General features: G+C 41.8%; 1 protein-coding gene across 1 annotated transcript in view; it reads left to right on the forward strand.

The window, feature by feature from the left end:
• The window catches only part of CDH20 (cadherin 20), a 199,351-nt gene that overhangs the window by 62,482 nt on the left and 118,052 nt on the right, over nt 1-18,817 (forward strand). Inside the window, exon 3 of the mRNA XM_068160991.1 lies at nt 5,601-5,732. Coding sequence (XP_068017092.1) covers nt 5,721-5,732 — 12 coding nt within the window. The 5' untranslated portion in view covers nt 5,601-5,720. The remainder of the gene's footprint in view (nt 1-5,600; nt 5,733-18,817) is intronic.

Here is an 18,817-nt window from a genome sequence, read left to right on the forward strand (position 1 = left end):
CATCCACTTCCCAGTTCAGAGGGGTGAACTCAAGGCCCAAGGCAATAAGTGGGTCCTGTGGCTTTCCTCACTGCAACCTTCCTCTTTTTGTTAGGCTTGAGATGGTAACTGAAATTTATTAGCCTAAACTGGGCTGGGACTGATGAGATTTACAATGATATATAGAAGAAATGCCGAGTTGGAGAAAAGGGATGAAAAATTGAAATGATAAATTTGTATTGGTAGCTTGTTGAGGTAATTGAAATGCCTTTTTATGTTGTACTGTGATGGCTTCAAATAAAATATAGGTGCAATTTGTCTAGATCATGCCTGTAGCACATTAAAAAACAGGTTTCTCCCTTCTCGTGCTAAGAGCACGTTCAAGTTTTTGCCTGTCAGTGGGGATTTTGAAGGGGTGAGATGAGACTAAAACTTCTTCTTATTGATACAGCTGACAGTTTGACAATGTTTGCACTACACTGCTTACAGTAGTAGGTCACTAAGCATTCTTCAAACCACCCAGGGGGATTTCTGCAGAGAAGTCCAATACACCCAGTTTTGTCTCCCATGCCCTGTTCCCTGCTCAGAGAAAACAGTCCAGCTCTAGTGCGAGCTTTGACCTTAGAGCCACCATTGAAGCTCCAGGGGCACCAAGGGATGCCTGCACTCTTCACCGACATGTATACACACTGTGAAAATAGTAGGTTTTGGCTGTACAGGGCGTGCAAATTATTTTGTCCAGGATATCCCTGAGCTCTGTGCCTCTGGCCCTCAGCAGCACAAAGTCTGGAAGCAACATGGGTGAAAGACCAGGCAAAGAGCACAGTTAATGAGATCTAAACTGCAATGGAATTACTTGAGCTTATGTAGGTTTCAAGAGGAAAAAGGTGCTGTGTTTCTTGAAAAAATGGGTTTCTGAAGCTCAAGACAAGCACCCATTGAAAATCCTAAATCTTACATGACACAGGCCAAGAGAGAGAGGACTCTGACTTATCGTGTATATTCCCTGTTTAGACTAAAGTCCACTCAGAAAACGCAGACTCCAAGCCATTCCCTGAAACAGCACTGTTCTCAAAGAAGAGACAAATAGAAATCTGGCAGATCACCTGCTAACTTGTTTTGTTACCTGTAGAAGAAAGACAGGAGTGACAGGGTATACCTACTGCAAGTTCAAGGGATGTAGCTGCTTTCTAGCAGACTATTTCTAGCACAGCTTAATACCCTCTGCCTGAAAACTGCTTTCTGTAAGCTTTGTCAGTACTTGTACCCTCCAATTTGATTGCTTCAGGTGGTTAGAAGATTTTGTCAGACACTATTAATAATGCAGAGGAGTAACCAGGTTCCCAGCAAGTTATTTTCTAATTACATAAGCAACAGCATTGTAATAGTCACAGTGATCTAAGGCTGTAACAGAAGGTAAGTTTGTGAGGAGAAGTAACATCTTTTATAAAGCCAACTTGAGTACCTAGGGGGAAAAAAAACAGACCACCATTTGCTCTGGGAAGGGCTTGTGTGCCAATCCATCTTTCCATTCTCATCAGTTGATCTAATAAAAAGTATTACCTGTGTCTACAAACCTTGCCTTGCAAATATATGTGACCTGAATCAATAAACAGATCGTCTTTGCACAATAGATAATCATATGATAATTCACTGCCAGAGGGTTTATGTCAGTAGTGACATGTAAACTACACGTAAGATCATTTTAGATATGACCATATTAGATGTATTTTCTAAAGTACTTTGGTTTGGGAAAAAAAAAAAACACAAACCACAACACAGAAGTAATATTATCCCATTGAATGGAACTTGTAATGTGCTTGTGCAGTGGAATTCATTTTTCTCTGTCACTGTAGTATCATTCTCTCTTCCTCCATAATGCCCTTCATTCTTTGCTTTGTGCTAAGGGTATTTATTGACTTTGCAGAATCGCTGTAGCAAGCTGTAAATGATGTATTCAAAGAAAAATCACTGCCCAGTTCCCATAGAGAGAACATGAACAGTGCTGGGCAATCAGAGTTATGCTGCATTTTGTATTGTGCCATTCAGTGCAATCAGGAAAAGGTGCCCAAGCACAGAAATCACTGACTTAAATTCTGACAAAAAGCATCTGTTCCTTTTAATATTTGTATAGCAAGATCTGGCTTTCCTTCTTCACCTTACTATTTTTCCATTAACCCCAGTCATCATGCATGGGGAGAAAACAATCCTTCATTACCTACAGTTGTCTCACTGCAGACAGGGGTGTAGCTAACAATTTGACAACTTCTTGTATACCAGCTAGCATACTACCCATGATTTGTCCGTAGCACACACATCACATCCTGTGGTAAAAATAACACAGCAAACAATTCACTCCTTTTTGACGGCCTGGTGCAGTTAGAGGTATTCAGAACTGGTTTACTAAAGAGATGGAAGACCAGAAAATCTGCTTATGATCATTCCATAAAAAATATTGTTGGGAAAAAAAGTAAACTTGTAGTAATACACCTGCATGTATTTTGCATTTGGAAATTCCACTTGCCATGTGATAAAATGAGCAAACAAATGGTGCTATCAGGGAGAGGCCAGGACAAGGCCAAGGTGCCATGGCAATTCCTTGACAGCTCTCTCTGAGACTCATGGTGCCCTTTGTCTAGGATGAAATTTGCAGACATGGGTATGACTCTGTGAACTTTTTTGCCCATGTCTTGAAACCAAATCAGGTTTCACACTAAACTGATAAAGTCTAGAGCTTTAAAGCTGACTCCTACTTTTGGTATTCTCTGGCACTGCTGTAGAGTTTTAAAGTCTCAGTGTGAAGGAAAAGCTAATGCATCTGTCAGCAGGAGAAAAGGCAGTGCTTTCCCCAATGGTTCCAGACCACAAATTACTCTCCTGAAGATACTGATGGAGCAGACCATGGTGATGGTCTTTCTGGCAGAAACGGAAGTCCATGTTCAACTAAAACGATGAACTGAGAATTAGGTTTAAGAAGGGATGGGAGAGACAAAGTCTTTTTTTTTTTAAACAGCATGAGATAGTCCAAAACAAGTCTGTGCTGTGAAATGGCCAGAAGGTTTGAATAGATGTTTGAATAAGGTTTTCTTTAACTAAGGTAGAAGGAAAGGTGACTAAGCATTGTCAGATTGACCTTCCTCTACCCTACCTAAGCATGAAGAAGGTAAGTCACTGTACTAAGTGACTAAGCAAGGCAAAACAGCAAAGTCAGAGAACAAAGACATAGTTCTGAGGGAGAAGACCTTTGCGAAGTTTATCTGACAGTGGTAAGTTCAGGTAACCCCCTGAAAATGATGAACGCTCAGGCCCAGCCCTGAGCTAGGCCTAGGAACTCATCAAAGATTACCTGTAAGAAAAGGAGAGTGGAGGCAAAAGAAAGGTAGTATCTTGGAGCCTGTTAAGTGATGTGTTCCATGGTATGTGACAGAACAGGCGCATGCATATATGCATGTCCTTGCTTCTGCTGTGCTGTTGTCATTTTAAGTTCTCCACTGGATTTCACGTGTACACATGGTTATTAAACAGGCCACATACTGTTCAGGAGTTTTTCTTTTGCAGCATGTCATATAGATTCATAGAATAGTTTGGCTTGGAAGGGACCTTGAAGATCATCTAGTTCCACCTGCCCTGCCATGGGTAGGGACACCCCCCACTAGACCAGGTTGCTCAAGGCCTCACCCAGTCTGGCCTTGAACACCTCCAGGGAGGCTTCATCCACAACCTCCATGGGCAACCTATTCGAGTGTCTCACCACCCTTACTGTAAAGAATTTCTTCCTAATCTCCAGTCTAAATCTCCCCTCCTCAAGCTTCAATCCATTCCCTCTTGTCTAATCACTAGCAGTCCTTGTAAAAAGTCTATTCCCAAATTTCTTGTAGGCCTCTTTTGGGTACTGGAAGGCCATGATAAGGTCTTCCTGGAGCCTTCTCTTCTGCAGATCTCATAGCCTGGCCTGGCCAGCCCCACTCTCATAGCCTGTCCCGCCCCACTCTCATAGCCTGTCCCAAAAAGGGAGGTGCTGCAGCCCTCCAGTCATCTTTGTGGCCTTCCTCTGGACCCGCTCCAGCAATTTTATGTCTTGTGTTGGGAGCACCAGAACTGGACACAGTACTCCAGGTGTTGTTTCACAAGAGCAGAGGAAAGGGGGAGAATCATCTCCCTTATCATGCTGGTCACACTTCTTTTGATGCAGCCCAGGACATGGTTGGCCGCCTGGGCTGCCAGTGACCACTGCTAGCTCATGTTGAGTTTTTCATAGACTGACATCTCCAAGTTCTTTTCAAGACTGCTCTCAAGCCACTCCTTGCTCAGCCTGTATGTATTCGAGGGATTGCCCCAACTCAGGTGCAGGACCTTGCACTTGGCCTTGCTGAACTTCATGAGCTTGACTGGGGCCCACCTCTCAAGCCTGTCCAAGTCCCTCAGGATGGCATCCCTACTCTCTTAGATACCAAGTAGAGCTCATATTCTTGCTTGTGAATGTGACAACTTTAAAGTTATTCTTATTACTGGTTTAGTAACATTTTACAACGGTGGATGTGGTTTTTTGACTGAACATACTCCTTTTCCTTCTCGTTATATATGCATTGTCTTTATATGTCATTTCTTCAGCAACATGTGGTTTTATTTCATTGCTTTGGAAACTTCTTGCTTTTGGCTGACAGCCTCATTTAATTGTTTGGGGTACAGAATATTTTTCAGTTAATACTCACCTTTTCTGTTTCTCAGATAGATTCTGTAGTACCCTTAAAATTTGCTGCATTCTGAAAAGCCATTATTTTATTGCACTAAAAACCTGATAGTGTAGGTCATGATTAACTGCAAAAGCAAATCTGTGGTTAAATGAACACCCAGTATTTGCAAAAGCCACAAAGATGCTACAAAATCTACACCATACCAATTCTTCTAACACTTCCCGGTGCAAATATCTGGTTTTAGTACTTATAAAGATTGGGTGTTTCATGTCAGCCACCTGTAAAGTGAAACCACAAGAAAGCCCACATCTGCAAAATCTTAAACCCTTGTTTTTTGTTCGAAGAATCATGAACAGGGCTGGATAGAGTGAGGCAGAAGATAGAAACATCAAAGCTGCTGTATGACATGAAATGACAATACAAAAGTGGAAAGTAGTTGTTTTTCAGCTTTCTTCTCTCTTGTTCCTTCACCTCTGTCATTTAGGTAACTTCTAACTCACTCCTTCTTTCAGTCCTGCAAGACAGAAATCCATATGAACATTGAGCAGTATCTATATATAATGCTGCTTCCAAGCTCTCCTTGTAGGAGAACAGTGTAAATAGCTTGCAGCATACAAAATGCTCTTGTTCAAACAGTGATAGCAAAATGTTTCTTTCGTATCTCAGAAAGCCACTAGATTTTAAACCCACTCAGCATGCTGAATTCTTTAGTATTTTTTTACTCTGTTTTGCATAGGTTTAGCATATGTACAATATGGCAGCAGGGAGAACACCAAGTATTGGAGACTCAGTCTTTTCATGTAAGGACATGTAATCACAACTGTCCTTCATAAAATGTTTCATATTCAAGAACTGATTTTTATGTAAAGTTTGAGAGTTAGTTTTTTTACTTTAAAATTGTAAATTTTGAAACATTGTTTTTTATAGGAAGGAGGTGAGATACATCTTCACCCACCTGTTCTGGACATTGTAAATGCATTCTGCATGTGAATGTTAGAAACCTTCTCTCATTTGTCCTGAAGAAAGCCTGGTAGCTGAAAACATGTAATGCTGAGACAGGTGAGTTGACACACACATTGTTTGCAATGTACTCTCACAGGAGAGTACTCTTCAAACTGCAGGATTCATCTCTGTACTGGGGGGGAGCACGAGCCAGTGAAAATTTAAGTTCCTCTTATTTTACTGTACATCACACAACAGCTCTTGGAAAAGAGAAGTCATGGGCATATTACTGAAACACATCCCAGTGAAGGAAGACAACACATGAGGCAGAAATTAGTGTATGCAGCCACATCTGCTTTAGTAAACACAGTATCTGGATAACCCATTCAGATGTATGTGTTAAACAAAGGAGCTTGTGTATTAAATGTGCAGATTTTTTCTAGTGCTCAGTCTTTACATCATAGAATTCTCTTGGGTTTTCTGTGTCATATTTGAGTGCTGCATTATCTACTATATATTAATCCTAAATTATAACCTTAAACAATAGGGAGTATCTGCATTTTATTTTCATGGTGCTGTGATAGATGCAATAATCAAAGAGCATTCACTACAGCTGCCATTCCATTAAAGCTCTCATAGATAATTATTTTTTTCTCTTACTGCAGCCTAACTTGGGGGATGGGGGTGGAGGGAAACTCACAGACTACACTCAAACTGAGAGGCAAACTTTTCAAGCAGCATCTGTTTAGCCTTTTAATTTATAATCAGACATATTACGAATATACAATATTGAAGCAGAGACATAGAGATGTGTGCATATGCTGCAAGAAGCAAGTATTGTGAATAAAATCCTAGTCTGGAAAAAAATTACACATTGATTCAATAACCAGCTCAACTCCAGCAAGAGGTCATTGCTCTTGTAATCATTCTCCCGGTAGTAATGGTGTACTGGTAACTTTCCAGCATGTTATTACATGTATTCTGTCCTATTATTGAGGAAAAGTGGCACTGAGTGGTGTATTTTGCCTAAGCATTATCAGAGTCTCTGATGCTGACCAGCAGTGCTGACAAGAGCCATTTCTGCCTCCTTAGACCGTTGCACTAAAAATGTTCAATCAGCCTGAGGATGACCCCAAGATGAACATGCAATGGATGAAACTGGGAGAACATCCTTATTGCTTCCCAACACGTCAAAGAATTTATCATAGCTCTAATTTATCCTTTCTTTTGGGCACTTTGCTGGCATACAAACTTCCAACGCCTTCTCTCCAGAGATCTGAATGCCTTTTTTCTTGTGTAATGCTGAAGTGACTATTATGATCAAGATGAAAAATGCAGGGCCAGAGAATAGCCAGTTCTGCAAACAATCAAAATATCCAAATCTTAACTGTATAATCTGAATCTTCCCCTCAGGATGTGATTGTTGAGGGACTGGCACTGTCCCAAGGATTTGATAATGAGATTTTGAGTCTTCTACTGCCAGTCACTGGTTTGGCCACAGACTGCTGGGGCACAGGTCTGTTCTGAGCTTAGTGGAGTTGCTTGGAATTTACCAATGTAACTGAGATAGGTAACGGGCTCTGCTCTGGCAGTGAAAAGAAGTTATTACTACGGGGAGCTATTACAGAGGTAATAAACTCCTTGTACCCAGGTGGACAAGATTCCCTATCTCTTCCATACATACATGTCATCAACATCAGTACAAGTTTGCTACCTTCCCACACCGCAGAAAACTGAAGGCTAGCCCAGAGCTGATAAAATAAATATCTACCCTTCTAGTTACTTAAGACTGAGGCAAATTGCTAGGCAGAGAGGATGTCTTGTCCTGCTGTTGCCTTTGTGGCTGTCGTTCTGTGGGTAGGGAGTATTTCAGCAAGTCTGGCAGCTTTTATGAACACTAAAATGTTCTTTAGAAGTGAATGTAAAACCCCCTTACTATTTGGTTTTCCAAAGACTTACACAAACCCTCCAGCAAACTGTACTGTTTACCCTCATGAAAGTACCTCTGACATTAGTCTCAGGATGTTTATTAACTAAAATTGAGCCTTCTGAAGAAATTCAGCTTTCATCTCCTTGTTAAACAAAGCAATGCTTCATCTCCCCAGCGTTACTTTTGGTCTACCTCAGCAGCCCATTTTCTCACAGTCCGTGTGGTGCGTTTTGAAGCCCTCCTGAAAGGTAGCAGCCCTCCAGAGGGGAGACTGGGGGCTGCTTTTCCCACAGCCGATGAGCTGCGAGGACCCGGCCTGGAGCTGTTTCCCTGAAAAAGGGAGGGGGGCGAAGAGCGGTGGAGGAGGACGCAGGTCTCCGGCACCAATCGCCTTTCGTAGCTCCCCGCGGTAGCGTTAGAACCGCCGCGATCTACACGGGCAGCGGAGCAAGGGGCAGTGGCGGTCACTTTCAGCAGGGGCAACTTTAGGCATCGGGGAGCCCGCGACGGCTCCTGCCTCCTCCTCCCGCGGCGCAGCACCGGCGCCCGGGTCGTCGCCGCGCAGCCCCCTGCAGCGCAGCGCCCCCTCCGAACCGTCCCCCGCCCTGAGCCAGCAGTGAGCGGCACAGCTGCGCCAAGGCGCCCTGTGCGGCCCCGGCGGAAGGAGCGGCGAGGGCGCGGTGATTTGAGAAGCGCACCCGGCGGAGGAGGCAAGTGCTGTCGCCAGCAAGGCAGCCGGGAGCTTCCTGCGCACTGCAAGGTAATCCAGTTTAGCTTCGGGAATTTTTTTTCTTCTGCCTTTTCCTTTTCCCCTGTTTTTCCCTCTGCCTTTTTTTTCTCTTGTATTTTTCTTTATCACTTTTTATTCTCTAATTTTATTGTTTCTTCGCCTTTTACGTTTATTTTTAATATTTATTTTACTATTTTCTTTAATTCTCTTTTATTTAATTCGTTCTGGGTTTTTTTCCCCCTTCGTTTTTTCCGTGGCCCCTGTAACTGCCCAGCCGCAATCAGAGGTTGAGGAGGAGAAGGTGGGGGACGGAGCAAGCCCACTTCGGGTCGCTCTGGAGTTTGCCTGGGACATTCTTCCCCCCCTGCAGGTGCACTGCCGTGGTGGGCAGGGCAGGGCCGAGCCGGCCGGGGAGTGTCCCCGCGGCGCGGCTCGCCGTCGGGCCCCGGGAGGATGTCGGAAAGACAGAGAGGGGTAGAAGGAGCCGCCTGTGGCACGGAGCGGTTACCTTCAACTTTCCTGGGGCGGAAACCACGGGGAGCCGCTGCGGGGGGTCTCCATAGAAAGCAGAGAACCTGTAGAAAAAGGTGTGTGGGTGTCTGTGTAGGAGAGAGGTGCTACAGTGCAGGAGCTGAACCTCTCGTCCGCCTTTAGCCCCCTCGCTTCTCGCCTCGCTGGGGCAAGCGAGGAAGGAGCGCCCCCCTTCCGCCCCGGGGGCGCCGGGGCTGGGCGAGCGCTGCGGGAGCGGAGCGGAGGGGGTGCGAGGGGGACACAAATGGTAAAAGATACGGAAGGAAGAGATCCAGTAGCTGGGACATAAATCAGACAGAATATATGGAGAGTTGATGAGAATAGGTCTTTTCACCCTTTAAAAAAAAAAAAAATAGCCACTTTGGAAGAGAAAAAGGAGGCCGATTATTGGCATCCAGCTCTGAAACCCAGGCAGCTGATGCAGAGGGGAGCCAAAGGGAGCAGTTCTTCTTGGTTTAAAAACAGCAAGACAGTCTCTGCCAAAGATTGCTGTAAACACTGAATAAAGATTTCATTGTGGCTTGGTGTGACTGGAATAATTAGGCAGTTAATTGTTCATTCTGATCTTAGCAGTAATCAGTAGTGCACACTAGGAAAAATAGGGAAGGGGGGGAATAGCATAAGAAAGTGATAAGGTAATATGAAATGTATCACTTATTTCTTTTGTGAGGCTTGGAGCATGTGAATTTTGGTCTATTTAGATAGAGAATACCTTTGTAAAGATGGGGTGTAATTGTGCTTTTACTGCTGCTATGTCAACATCATTTCGGGATGGACAAAGTCAAATTATGAGACTTAAAGAAATCCTATTTTATGGTAATAGAATCTGAAGATGCCTGGAGAATGAACATCTTAACTAGATTGACTAATACCAATTAATGTGTTTTACTTATGTGTGCACTTTATTGCCAACTCAGCAGGGATGAAAGCTAATGGTGCCAGCTTTTGTGCTGCTCTAAGACATTTTTCAAGCAGGCACACAAGGTTTTAATGGTAAACTATTTTGAGTTTTTAACACTGTGACTGTGTCCCCGTTCAACTCAAGTTCCTTGCAGCACTGACTCTTTCATGGTAATCTAATTAAATGATCTCTTGTTAAATGTGTTAACTATTCCCTGTGACACAGCGGGAAAATACAACCTGTGTGTATTTGTACTGGAGGTGGTTATAAGTTGTTGAGCAAGACGCATTTACCAGCAATAGAGTATGACTTACTGATATTAACTGCAAGGTGGCACCGTAGGCAAAAATTTCTTTCATTCCTATATAAGCACGTTTTTCCATACATACATGTGTGATAAAGAAGCATAACGGGATTAGTTATCAGAGAGGATGGAAGGGTGTTACATTTAAAAGAAAGAAAATTTGCAAAGCAGTCCATAGTGATTTGATCAAAGTAAAAAAACATCCTTGGCAACATCCATGTAGCTTGCCTATCCATAAATAAACAAATAAATATGCTGCAATTGGGCAAGGTTTAAAAAAGAAATTCAATTAGATATCATTTTCTGTCACTGCAACCAGAGAAAGGTAGGAACTATCCATTACCGGGGGGGGGTGGGGGGGGGAGGAAGAGCTCTCATTCAATCTGAAAAGTAAAGCAATTTGTAAGATTTTCTTGAAGCTGCATTTGTGGAAGGTTTTGACCTGCACTTTGTGAGATTTTTGTGGAAAGACAAGTAGAGAAAACAAAAGGCATGTTGTCTCTCTAACAGTATGAAACTAATATAAAACACTGCAGACTTCACTCAGGTCACAGAGTTTAGAAGAGCAAGAACAGAATGGAGATTCCAGAGTTTTGTCCAGAGTGATGGTAAAAACAACCTGTAATGACTGGGTATATAAGGGCCAGTGTTCATTTTACAAGCACTTTTATTAAGCTGTTGAATGTGCCCTGTCCTACCACAGTGATAGTCAGTATTCTGTCTACCAATAGTATACCTGGTTTAATTGCACCATGTACTGAAAGGACATCTTCAAGGCATTTTCTTTCTGGTAGTACAGTCTAGAGGGGGATGTTGCTAATCTACTCTAAGAAACCAAAGAATGTTCTGCTGATTTTACAGAGATGAAAAAAAGAGTAGCAATCAAGTGATTATGTTAGAGACACTGCTCAAGTTTCTGCTTGCAGTTCTGACAGAACTTTTCCACAAGTCTTCATAGAGTACCCTTTACACAAATACCACATTAAACTCTAGAAAATACATCACGTGGCCTCTCACTTCTACAATGAAATGCCTCAAAACCTACTTTGGGCATCACAGAAAGTTTGGGAAGAGGTCTTTCTAGCCTTGCTACTACATGTTTAGCAAAATGCACAGAGGATTATACACTTTTGTTCAAGGAAAACATTCACCATGAAATGGTAGTTAAATCCTGAATGGTACCTTTTACTTAAAAGTGGTTTGAAATGCACAGTACATCTTCATAATAAAATTGCACTGTCACAGACGTAATTACTATTCATGACAAGTAGTCTCACAAACAGATTCCATCCCTGTAAGTATTGAATCTCAGTCAGGCCAATTATGACTAAATTACTGCATGTTCTCTGCTGTATCAACTAATTAAAGGGTAATTAATAAAATGATAATTTCATTCCATGGCAATGTCTACATCTGGTTGTCATAGCAAAGATTGTTTGACATATGGTTAAATGGTCAGATACTACATTGTATGAATGCAACATTTGCCTGGAACACCTGGCAAGCCAGAGGAATTTTAACCCTTAAGACATAAATTTCAAGAATCTCTGTCAATGTGCTATTAGACTGCTTTATTCATTCTCTCCACCTAGTCTTCTGATGTATGTAAAGAAAATTTAGTTCTCCAAGTTATTTTAAGTATCTCTCTTGAGGTGGGAGAACAGTGAGAAGACTTGAGATACTGGATTGGAAATGAAGGGTAAAAAAATAATGACATGTCATTGTGAGAAATAAAATAGGTGGGTTTAAATTAATTTCTGAGAGGAGACCTTCCATTGGTTCTCATATTACTAGGAACCTTCCCCTTTAAAGAAAATCAGGCTGGAGTTAGCGTGGAGACAACATAAGCCTTTTTTTTCCTAGATACAATTGTATGCTGGGATTAAGACTGTGGTTGTGGTCATTGTGGTCACAACAGCATGGAAGAATCTGCATTGCAGCCTTCCCTCATTGTACTTGTCATATGTAGATAAAACAAAACATAGCTCCTCTAGGATAGTAACCATGAAATTCACACATGCCAAGGAAATTGAATTATTTTTAAACAAGTCAGCAGATGATAGGAATAAGCAGCTCTACTGTCAGTATCTGATGTACAAGATAATACGTGCTTATACTCTGAAATACCAGTGGCTGAAAATTTCAGGACAGTCCATACATATGATTTCATAACATAGCTTAAGGAAATAGATCCTAAGCCCAAACACTGTCTTGACAAATTGCAACCACTGATGTTTCAAAGTATGCAAAAGTCTGTATTTCTGTTCTTTAAAAAAACTAAACTGTAAGTAGGGATACTTAATGTGGGTTAAATAACAGTTTCTTCTCTGTACTTGATCAAGCTGTCCCTCATAAAACTAAGAACAAGAAATGAAGTTACAGGCATAATGTTTTCTTTCTCTGTAGGGAAAAAGAAAAAGCTTTAAAAGGGGAAAATAGGGTAGTGCTTTTTCACAAATGCAGCAAAATAAAAAGGATGCAGTAAACTGCAGGAAGACATGAAAGTCTGTCTTTTCCCATGCAAACGATCCTCATTGAACAGTGTCCCCACTGAATAGTCAGGGTCACTCATCACCTCATACCGTCAGGTGCAGAGTGTGGCCAGTGATGGTTATAAAGCACTGTTTGTCTGTCTCTCTGAGAGCCTGAGTCCAGCTTTTAGAGAATTTCCAAGTGCATGGATCCATCTCATTTTCATTCTACTCAAGTAACTCATTAACACCTGGAAAATCTTTTATAGCATTTAACTGCATCATATGGACTGTCCGGCACATGTTTTCTTAATAGGGCTTTAACTGTGGCATTGTCAAAGAGCCCTTATGTCACAGCTGGGAACATGAATCTGTCATGTCAGTACTGTACCTTGTTCTAGACAGTAATAGTGTATGAGTGTGTTTTATGAAGGAGCTGAACATGCCCATATACTGTGTTAGCAGGGAAGAATGTGAAGCTTGTTCTCCTGAATAAAGATACAGACTGGTGGTAGTAGAGTACTTTGTACCATTTTAACACTGCTGCCTCTAAGGCATTGCACTTAAAGAAAGGGAAGTTTGAGGCAAGCAAGACAAGTCTTAGTATTTTAGTGGTGTAATGCTGCTAGTTAATGATATGTCATCACTTACATTTCATTGGGGAAAAAAATAATTGCCAGAGGTTTCTAATTCAGAAACCAACTTAACTAGAAGTTGATATGAAAGTCTTTACCCTGGGAGTATTTGTTTTTTAAACAAGCTTGATTTAAATATATTTAGCACTATAAGAAGGGGAAGAGAAGTAAATGTTTCCTAATTTCATATGCTTTTTGTACCCATTAAATCACTGTAAAACCCATTTTTAAATAGTTTTGTAGCTCTGTAATCAGAATGCCTTGGGTAATTAAAAAATGGATAAAACTGTGAAAACTGACTGCAGTGCATGCATAAGACCTGCTTTGCTTTCACAGGAATTTTTAACATGGTTACATACATTTCATCTGAAAGTTAAACCCTTAAAATTCACTATCCACAACACTAGTGAGCATGTCATGATGGTATTCCAAAAGATAGAGACTGCCTTTGAAAAGTGCTTGCAGACTGGAGAAACTGCAACTGTTGTGAAGGAGTTGACTCAGGTCCTCATTTAAAGAGTGAATGGATGAAAGGAGCATTTTATGCAGTTGCAAGGGGTTCCAATTTTTAAATTACTTGTTTTGCTTTGAAAAGCATTAGTTCAGATGCTAAGAAATAAATGGATTTCAGATACTTGTGAAGGTATGCTGCGAAATGAATTTTGTATGTTAGAAATGTTTGTCTCTCTTGTTTTTGCAATAGCTATTCAAACGCCTGAACCTGCAGATACAGATATCCCAAACTGTAACCGGTACAAGCTTAAGCTGGAATCAGTGAAACACCAAGGTGTTCAGATTGTAGGGCTACCTTCTGAATTCCTCCCTCGATTTTCTTCTTTCTGCCTTTTGTGTCATCTGTTTTTTCTAGCAGTGACAGCACTGAGGTGCTCTTACAGGCCTGTGCCATTAGTTCAAGTCCACGTCCTCGCTGAAGGAACAGAGCTGGTTAGGGCTGCCGTGGGGCCTCTAGGGAGGACATGTTGATTTGTTTCTCCATAGGGCCTTTCTGTAAATTATTTCCCCTTTTCAGAAGGACTGAAGCCCTGCATGCTGCTATGTAGGTATCCAGTGGAGCCAAAACTCACTGAACTGTGTAGAGTTTGCCCTGCTGGACTACGCAGCACTCAGCCATGTAACACAACAGGTCTCAAGTTGGGAGCACACCAGGGCTGAATTCTTCTACATGATCCCTGTTAGCCTACCACAGAAGTAAATCAAAGGTTAAAAAGTAATCTATGAAATTGTGTTGGGTTGAGCCTGACTGGGCAACAGGTGCCCACCAAAGCAACTCTAACGATGCTCCCCCTCTTTAGCTGGACAAAGGAGAAAAAATACACGAAAGTCTCATGGATTGAGTTAAGGGTGGGGAGAGATCACTCCCTAATTATTGTCATGGGCAAAATCAGTTTCATGTTTACCAAACAAAATCAGAGCAGGATGATGAGAAAAAAAACCCTAAATTTTAAAACACCTTCTTTGCACCCTTTTCTTCTGCCAGGGCTTGACTTTACTCCCTATTTTTCTAACTTCTCCCCACCAGTGGTGCAGGGGAACTGGCCTTTCCCCCAACCCTACGACAGGAACAGAGAATGCAGGTTGCAGTCAGTTCATCACACATCACCTTCCTCCTCCGGGGGAAGACTCCTTCTCCTCTTACCCTGCTCCACTGTAGGGTCCTTCCCATTGGTCAACAGGGCCTGCCAGGAGCCTGGTTCTGTTCAGGCTTCCCATGGGGTCACAGCCTCCTTTGGTATTGGGTTTTCCATGGCCTGCAGGTGCATATTTGCTTCACCATCAACTTCCATGGGCTGCAGGAGTCATCTTACTTCACATGATCTTTACCCCAGGCCACAAGGGAAACATCTGGAGCACCTTCTGCCCTTTGGTATCTGCAGAGGCTTTTTTCTCACACATATTCTCACTTCCCTTTCCTGGCTGCAGCTGCACCATTTTTTTTCCCTTCGTAACTAAGTTATTTCAGAGGCACTGTCAACCACACTGATGGTGTTGGCCTTGACCAGCAGGAGGTCCATCTTGGAGCCAGCTGACTTAAGGAAGCTTCAAGTAGCTTTTCACAGAAGGCCCTGTAGCCTCCCCACTGCCAAAACCTTGCCATGCAAACCAAATACAGTAATTAAACTTTCTACATGCCTAGGTATTCTGAGGCACAGGTCAGAGCCTTTGCAATGTGTAACAAAACAAGTTAAGGATTGAATGAAAAGCTTAGTAATATATTTCCTTGCTAGTATGAATTTGATTTAGAACTGCAATTGTGATGTAACATAATTAGCAGTAACAGATCACTAGGAGGCAAATTCCTTTAGAATGCAGGTACCTCATTGGATTATTACAGACAGAGAACCTTCTGTGTGCTTAGCCCATTGCTGAAATTAGTTTTTTGTTTGAATTTTGAAGAGAGGTGTGTTAACAGGCAAAGTTCTGCTGGCTCTCAGTGAGAATTAGAAGATTGGCTTCTGGAAAGGGGAGCTTCCAAACTGAAAAGATGCATTGCCCTGCAAGAAGAAATGTCAAGTTTTGCCCCCAAGCATCCTCCAATCCATGCATAGTCTGGAGGGCATTAGCTATTCAAGATCATACTATGCATCTCTTGGCTTGCAGGTATAATATACTAAGGGTTTACAGCAAAAATGTGGGTTTTCTTAAGGAACTGAGTGAGGAAATAAGAAGGAAGTAGACATGCCTCGTGGTGGATATGTGAAGGGCAGACAAATGCCTCCTCAGGGAATTTTGGGAAGAGTGTGTGTCAGTAGCTGGAAACTCAGTTTCTTTCAGTGTCGGAGGAGGACTGCACGCATCAACTAACTACCAAATCTCCTAAGTGGAACCACTGCAGTTGCCTGGTTTTGGCTTGTGCTTCCCATATGAATTTGTCCTAGTCTGCATCTCCTTAAGGAAGTGACATGGAGATGGGCAGGAACCATGTAAGCAATTAGGGGTGCCTGCTCCTCATGAATGTCTCTCTAAAGCATGGGGGAGGGAGCACAGGGTGCTAAATTTATTCTGATAGTAAGTCTAAACATCCTCTTTTCTGAGAACCTCTTGGACGCCCAGGGGAGATCCCATCAAATGACTAGTGCATGTCTTTGATAATGACAAGAGAACAAGCTACCAGGCCTATTGATGCAGTCATTTATCAGACTAGTGCCTGAGGCCTCCAGCACTGCACACCTTAAATCCCCGTGACCCTCCTCAGGAGGAAGAGCCGTGAGGCGCCCTAGTAGAAGAAGGTCCAAACTAAGCACTTGCAGGTGAGGAGGCATATAGGCATGGTGCTGTAAGAAAGAGCTGAAATCAGCCTTCAAGCATATGACGAGAGGATCTGTCAACCCAGCCTTCAAGAGGACAGAGAGCATGTTGAGAGAAAGAGATGATAAGAGCAACAAAACCTTGCAGAGACTGAGCAGAGGAAGAAGCTGTGGGAGGGCAAGAAAACAGGATTTGTATAGTGTGGCAGAGAGAGGTGAAAAGTGTCTTCATAAAATAAAAGAAACGAGAAAGGACAAGTCTGATCAGTGGCAGCTATAGAATTTGGCTCTGGCTTGGAGAGGGACTAATACAAAAATAAATAAGTGTTTCACAGGCTTGTGAATGAGCATGGCAGAAAGCAGAACAATTAGTGGTAACAGAGATTGGAGCAACAGCGTCTGAATCCCACAAATCTCAGATGAGTACAGGGTATCAGATGTCTAGATTTGCATGTGGACTTTCAGGTTATAGCTCATCAATATGCATCTGGCAGCAATGTGTTATATAGAACCATTATATAGAAATGATGGATTGAATCATAACCTCTGTAATACATGTTTTGAAAAGGTTAATCCTCATTGTGGTGAGTTCAGGAGCATTTGCTAAGGGCTCTGTGTTAAATATGCTGTGTTTGAGAAACTCCTGTTTTAGGTGGGCTAATTGTGCTGACTTGTCTTCATGGTACATCTCAACACAAAATCGGGGACTAAGGAACTGGCTGCTAGATTCAAATATGTAGAAGAGATAATGAAAGGAAAAAGAAGGAAGAGCAGCTCAACACTGAGCTCTCAGTCTTCTGCTTGATTTCCTTTCCTGCTGTCCCATATAATGCTTCTGGCTTGCTGTCATGCTGCTCTTAGTCAATGGAAGGAGGTCCCGTGAAAGCTCATTTGTGTTACAATGACTGCTAAATATCTGACCGTTAAGAAGGCAATGAATGAACCACAGCTAACAATGGTAATGGCCAGTGTAGCTATTAACTGCTCTGTATTATTTCCTATCTTCATTCCACTAATTTGTTTCTCATCCTTGGCAGAAGGTATTCCATTGCATTATTTCTATGATTCCTTGTAGAATTAGTTATAATCTAGGTGGTTATGCAGAATAAATATATATAATGATGTGTGACTGGCAGGTGTTTATTTTTGACAAGAAATTCCTAGCCTCAAAAAGTGCATTTCGATTTAAATCTGTTTCCATTTTAGTCCTCTTGCCAGTCAGCCCTTTGACTATAAGGTCCTTGTTCAGTTGAAATGTCAGTAATTATAGTATCAAAAAATAACAGGGTGTTCTATCTCTTTTTCATGTGTCAATTTAGTCAAACATCAGTAAAATTCTTATAGATAAGCATTTGAAATAGTTCTTTATGCAACTTGTTGGGTCTTGTTGGTTTCTTTTTTAAGATGAGTGCTTCAGTGTTAATGCCCTTGCAGTGGCCAAAAGGAGATTGTCCCAGCAGTGCATGGCTAAGATTTCTGAAGCTATTGTAGGCTCTGCATACATAAGTTCCCATTACTTTTAATGATCACTGAGCATCCAAATTCCTTTTGTAGTTACAGCTCCCAACCAAAGAGTTGGTGAACCAGTTCTGGTTTTATTTGAGACGTTACCTTCTTTTCTCCAGAACTTATTTATTGAAGAAGCAATTGTGAAATGTCATAACATATTTGGCTTACTAGCTGTAAATACCCAATCTATCAACAATTACATGCATTTAAAAGTGTTTTGAAGTCCCTTGCTCTTCCTTTAGTCCCTTTAGGAACTATCAAAAAGGAACTGAGCCACTTAACTTATGATTTAAAATATCTTATGCAGGATGATTGTTTTGTTGGAAGACCTTCTGCATCACAGGGCCTGGAAGAATTAGAAGGAAGTCTGTTTTCTCTGTTAATGATTGGTGTTGTCTCTGACTAAAGAGAGATCTTGGATTCTGTATGCTCACAGGCTATTCAGACACAACTGAAATCACTGTTTTGAGGAACTTCTTCCTATGATAATTTACTCATCAGAGCACCATTTCACAGTATCAGTCTGTTAGTTGAAGAGTCTTTGCATGACATAGTGAAGTAGGATACAAATTAGAGCAATATTTTATACAGAGCTTTTTCTTTCCTGATTTGTTTTACTGCGGAGACCTCTCAGAAAACATCCCCCCGCTGCATAACTCCATTGCTGATTGTAACTTCAGTAAGAGTCACACAGTGCTCCCTTAATGTCAGCAATCTCCAGAAGGCTAAAAGCACAGGGGAACATAATGCTGCATAATCTGAATGTTCCGCATTAGAAAAATTTCCTATCAATATAAAAAGGTAGAAAGTTGGTTTTTATAAAAGCTCAGTTTGACATGAAAGTATTTAGAACAGAGATAGTTATCAGCAAACTGCAAAAGAGGATCCATTTGGAAGTTCTGGCCATATTGGCCAATAAACAATT

Source organism: Melanerpes formicivorus, unplaced genomic scaffold (genome assembly GCF_026170545.1).
Source record: "Melanerpes formicivorus ecotype bairdi unplaced genomic scaffold, bMelFor1.0.p_v2 SCAF_55, whole genome shotgun sequence".
Taxonomy (NCBI): domain Eukaryota; kingdom Metazoa; phylum Chordata; class Aves; order Piciformes; family Picidae; genus Melanerpes; species Melanerpes formicivorus.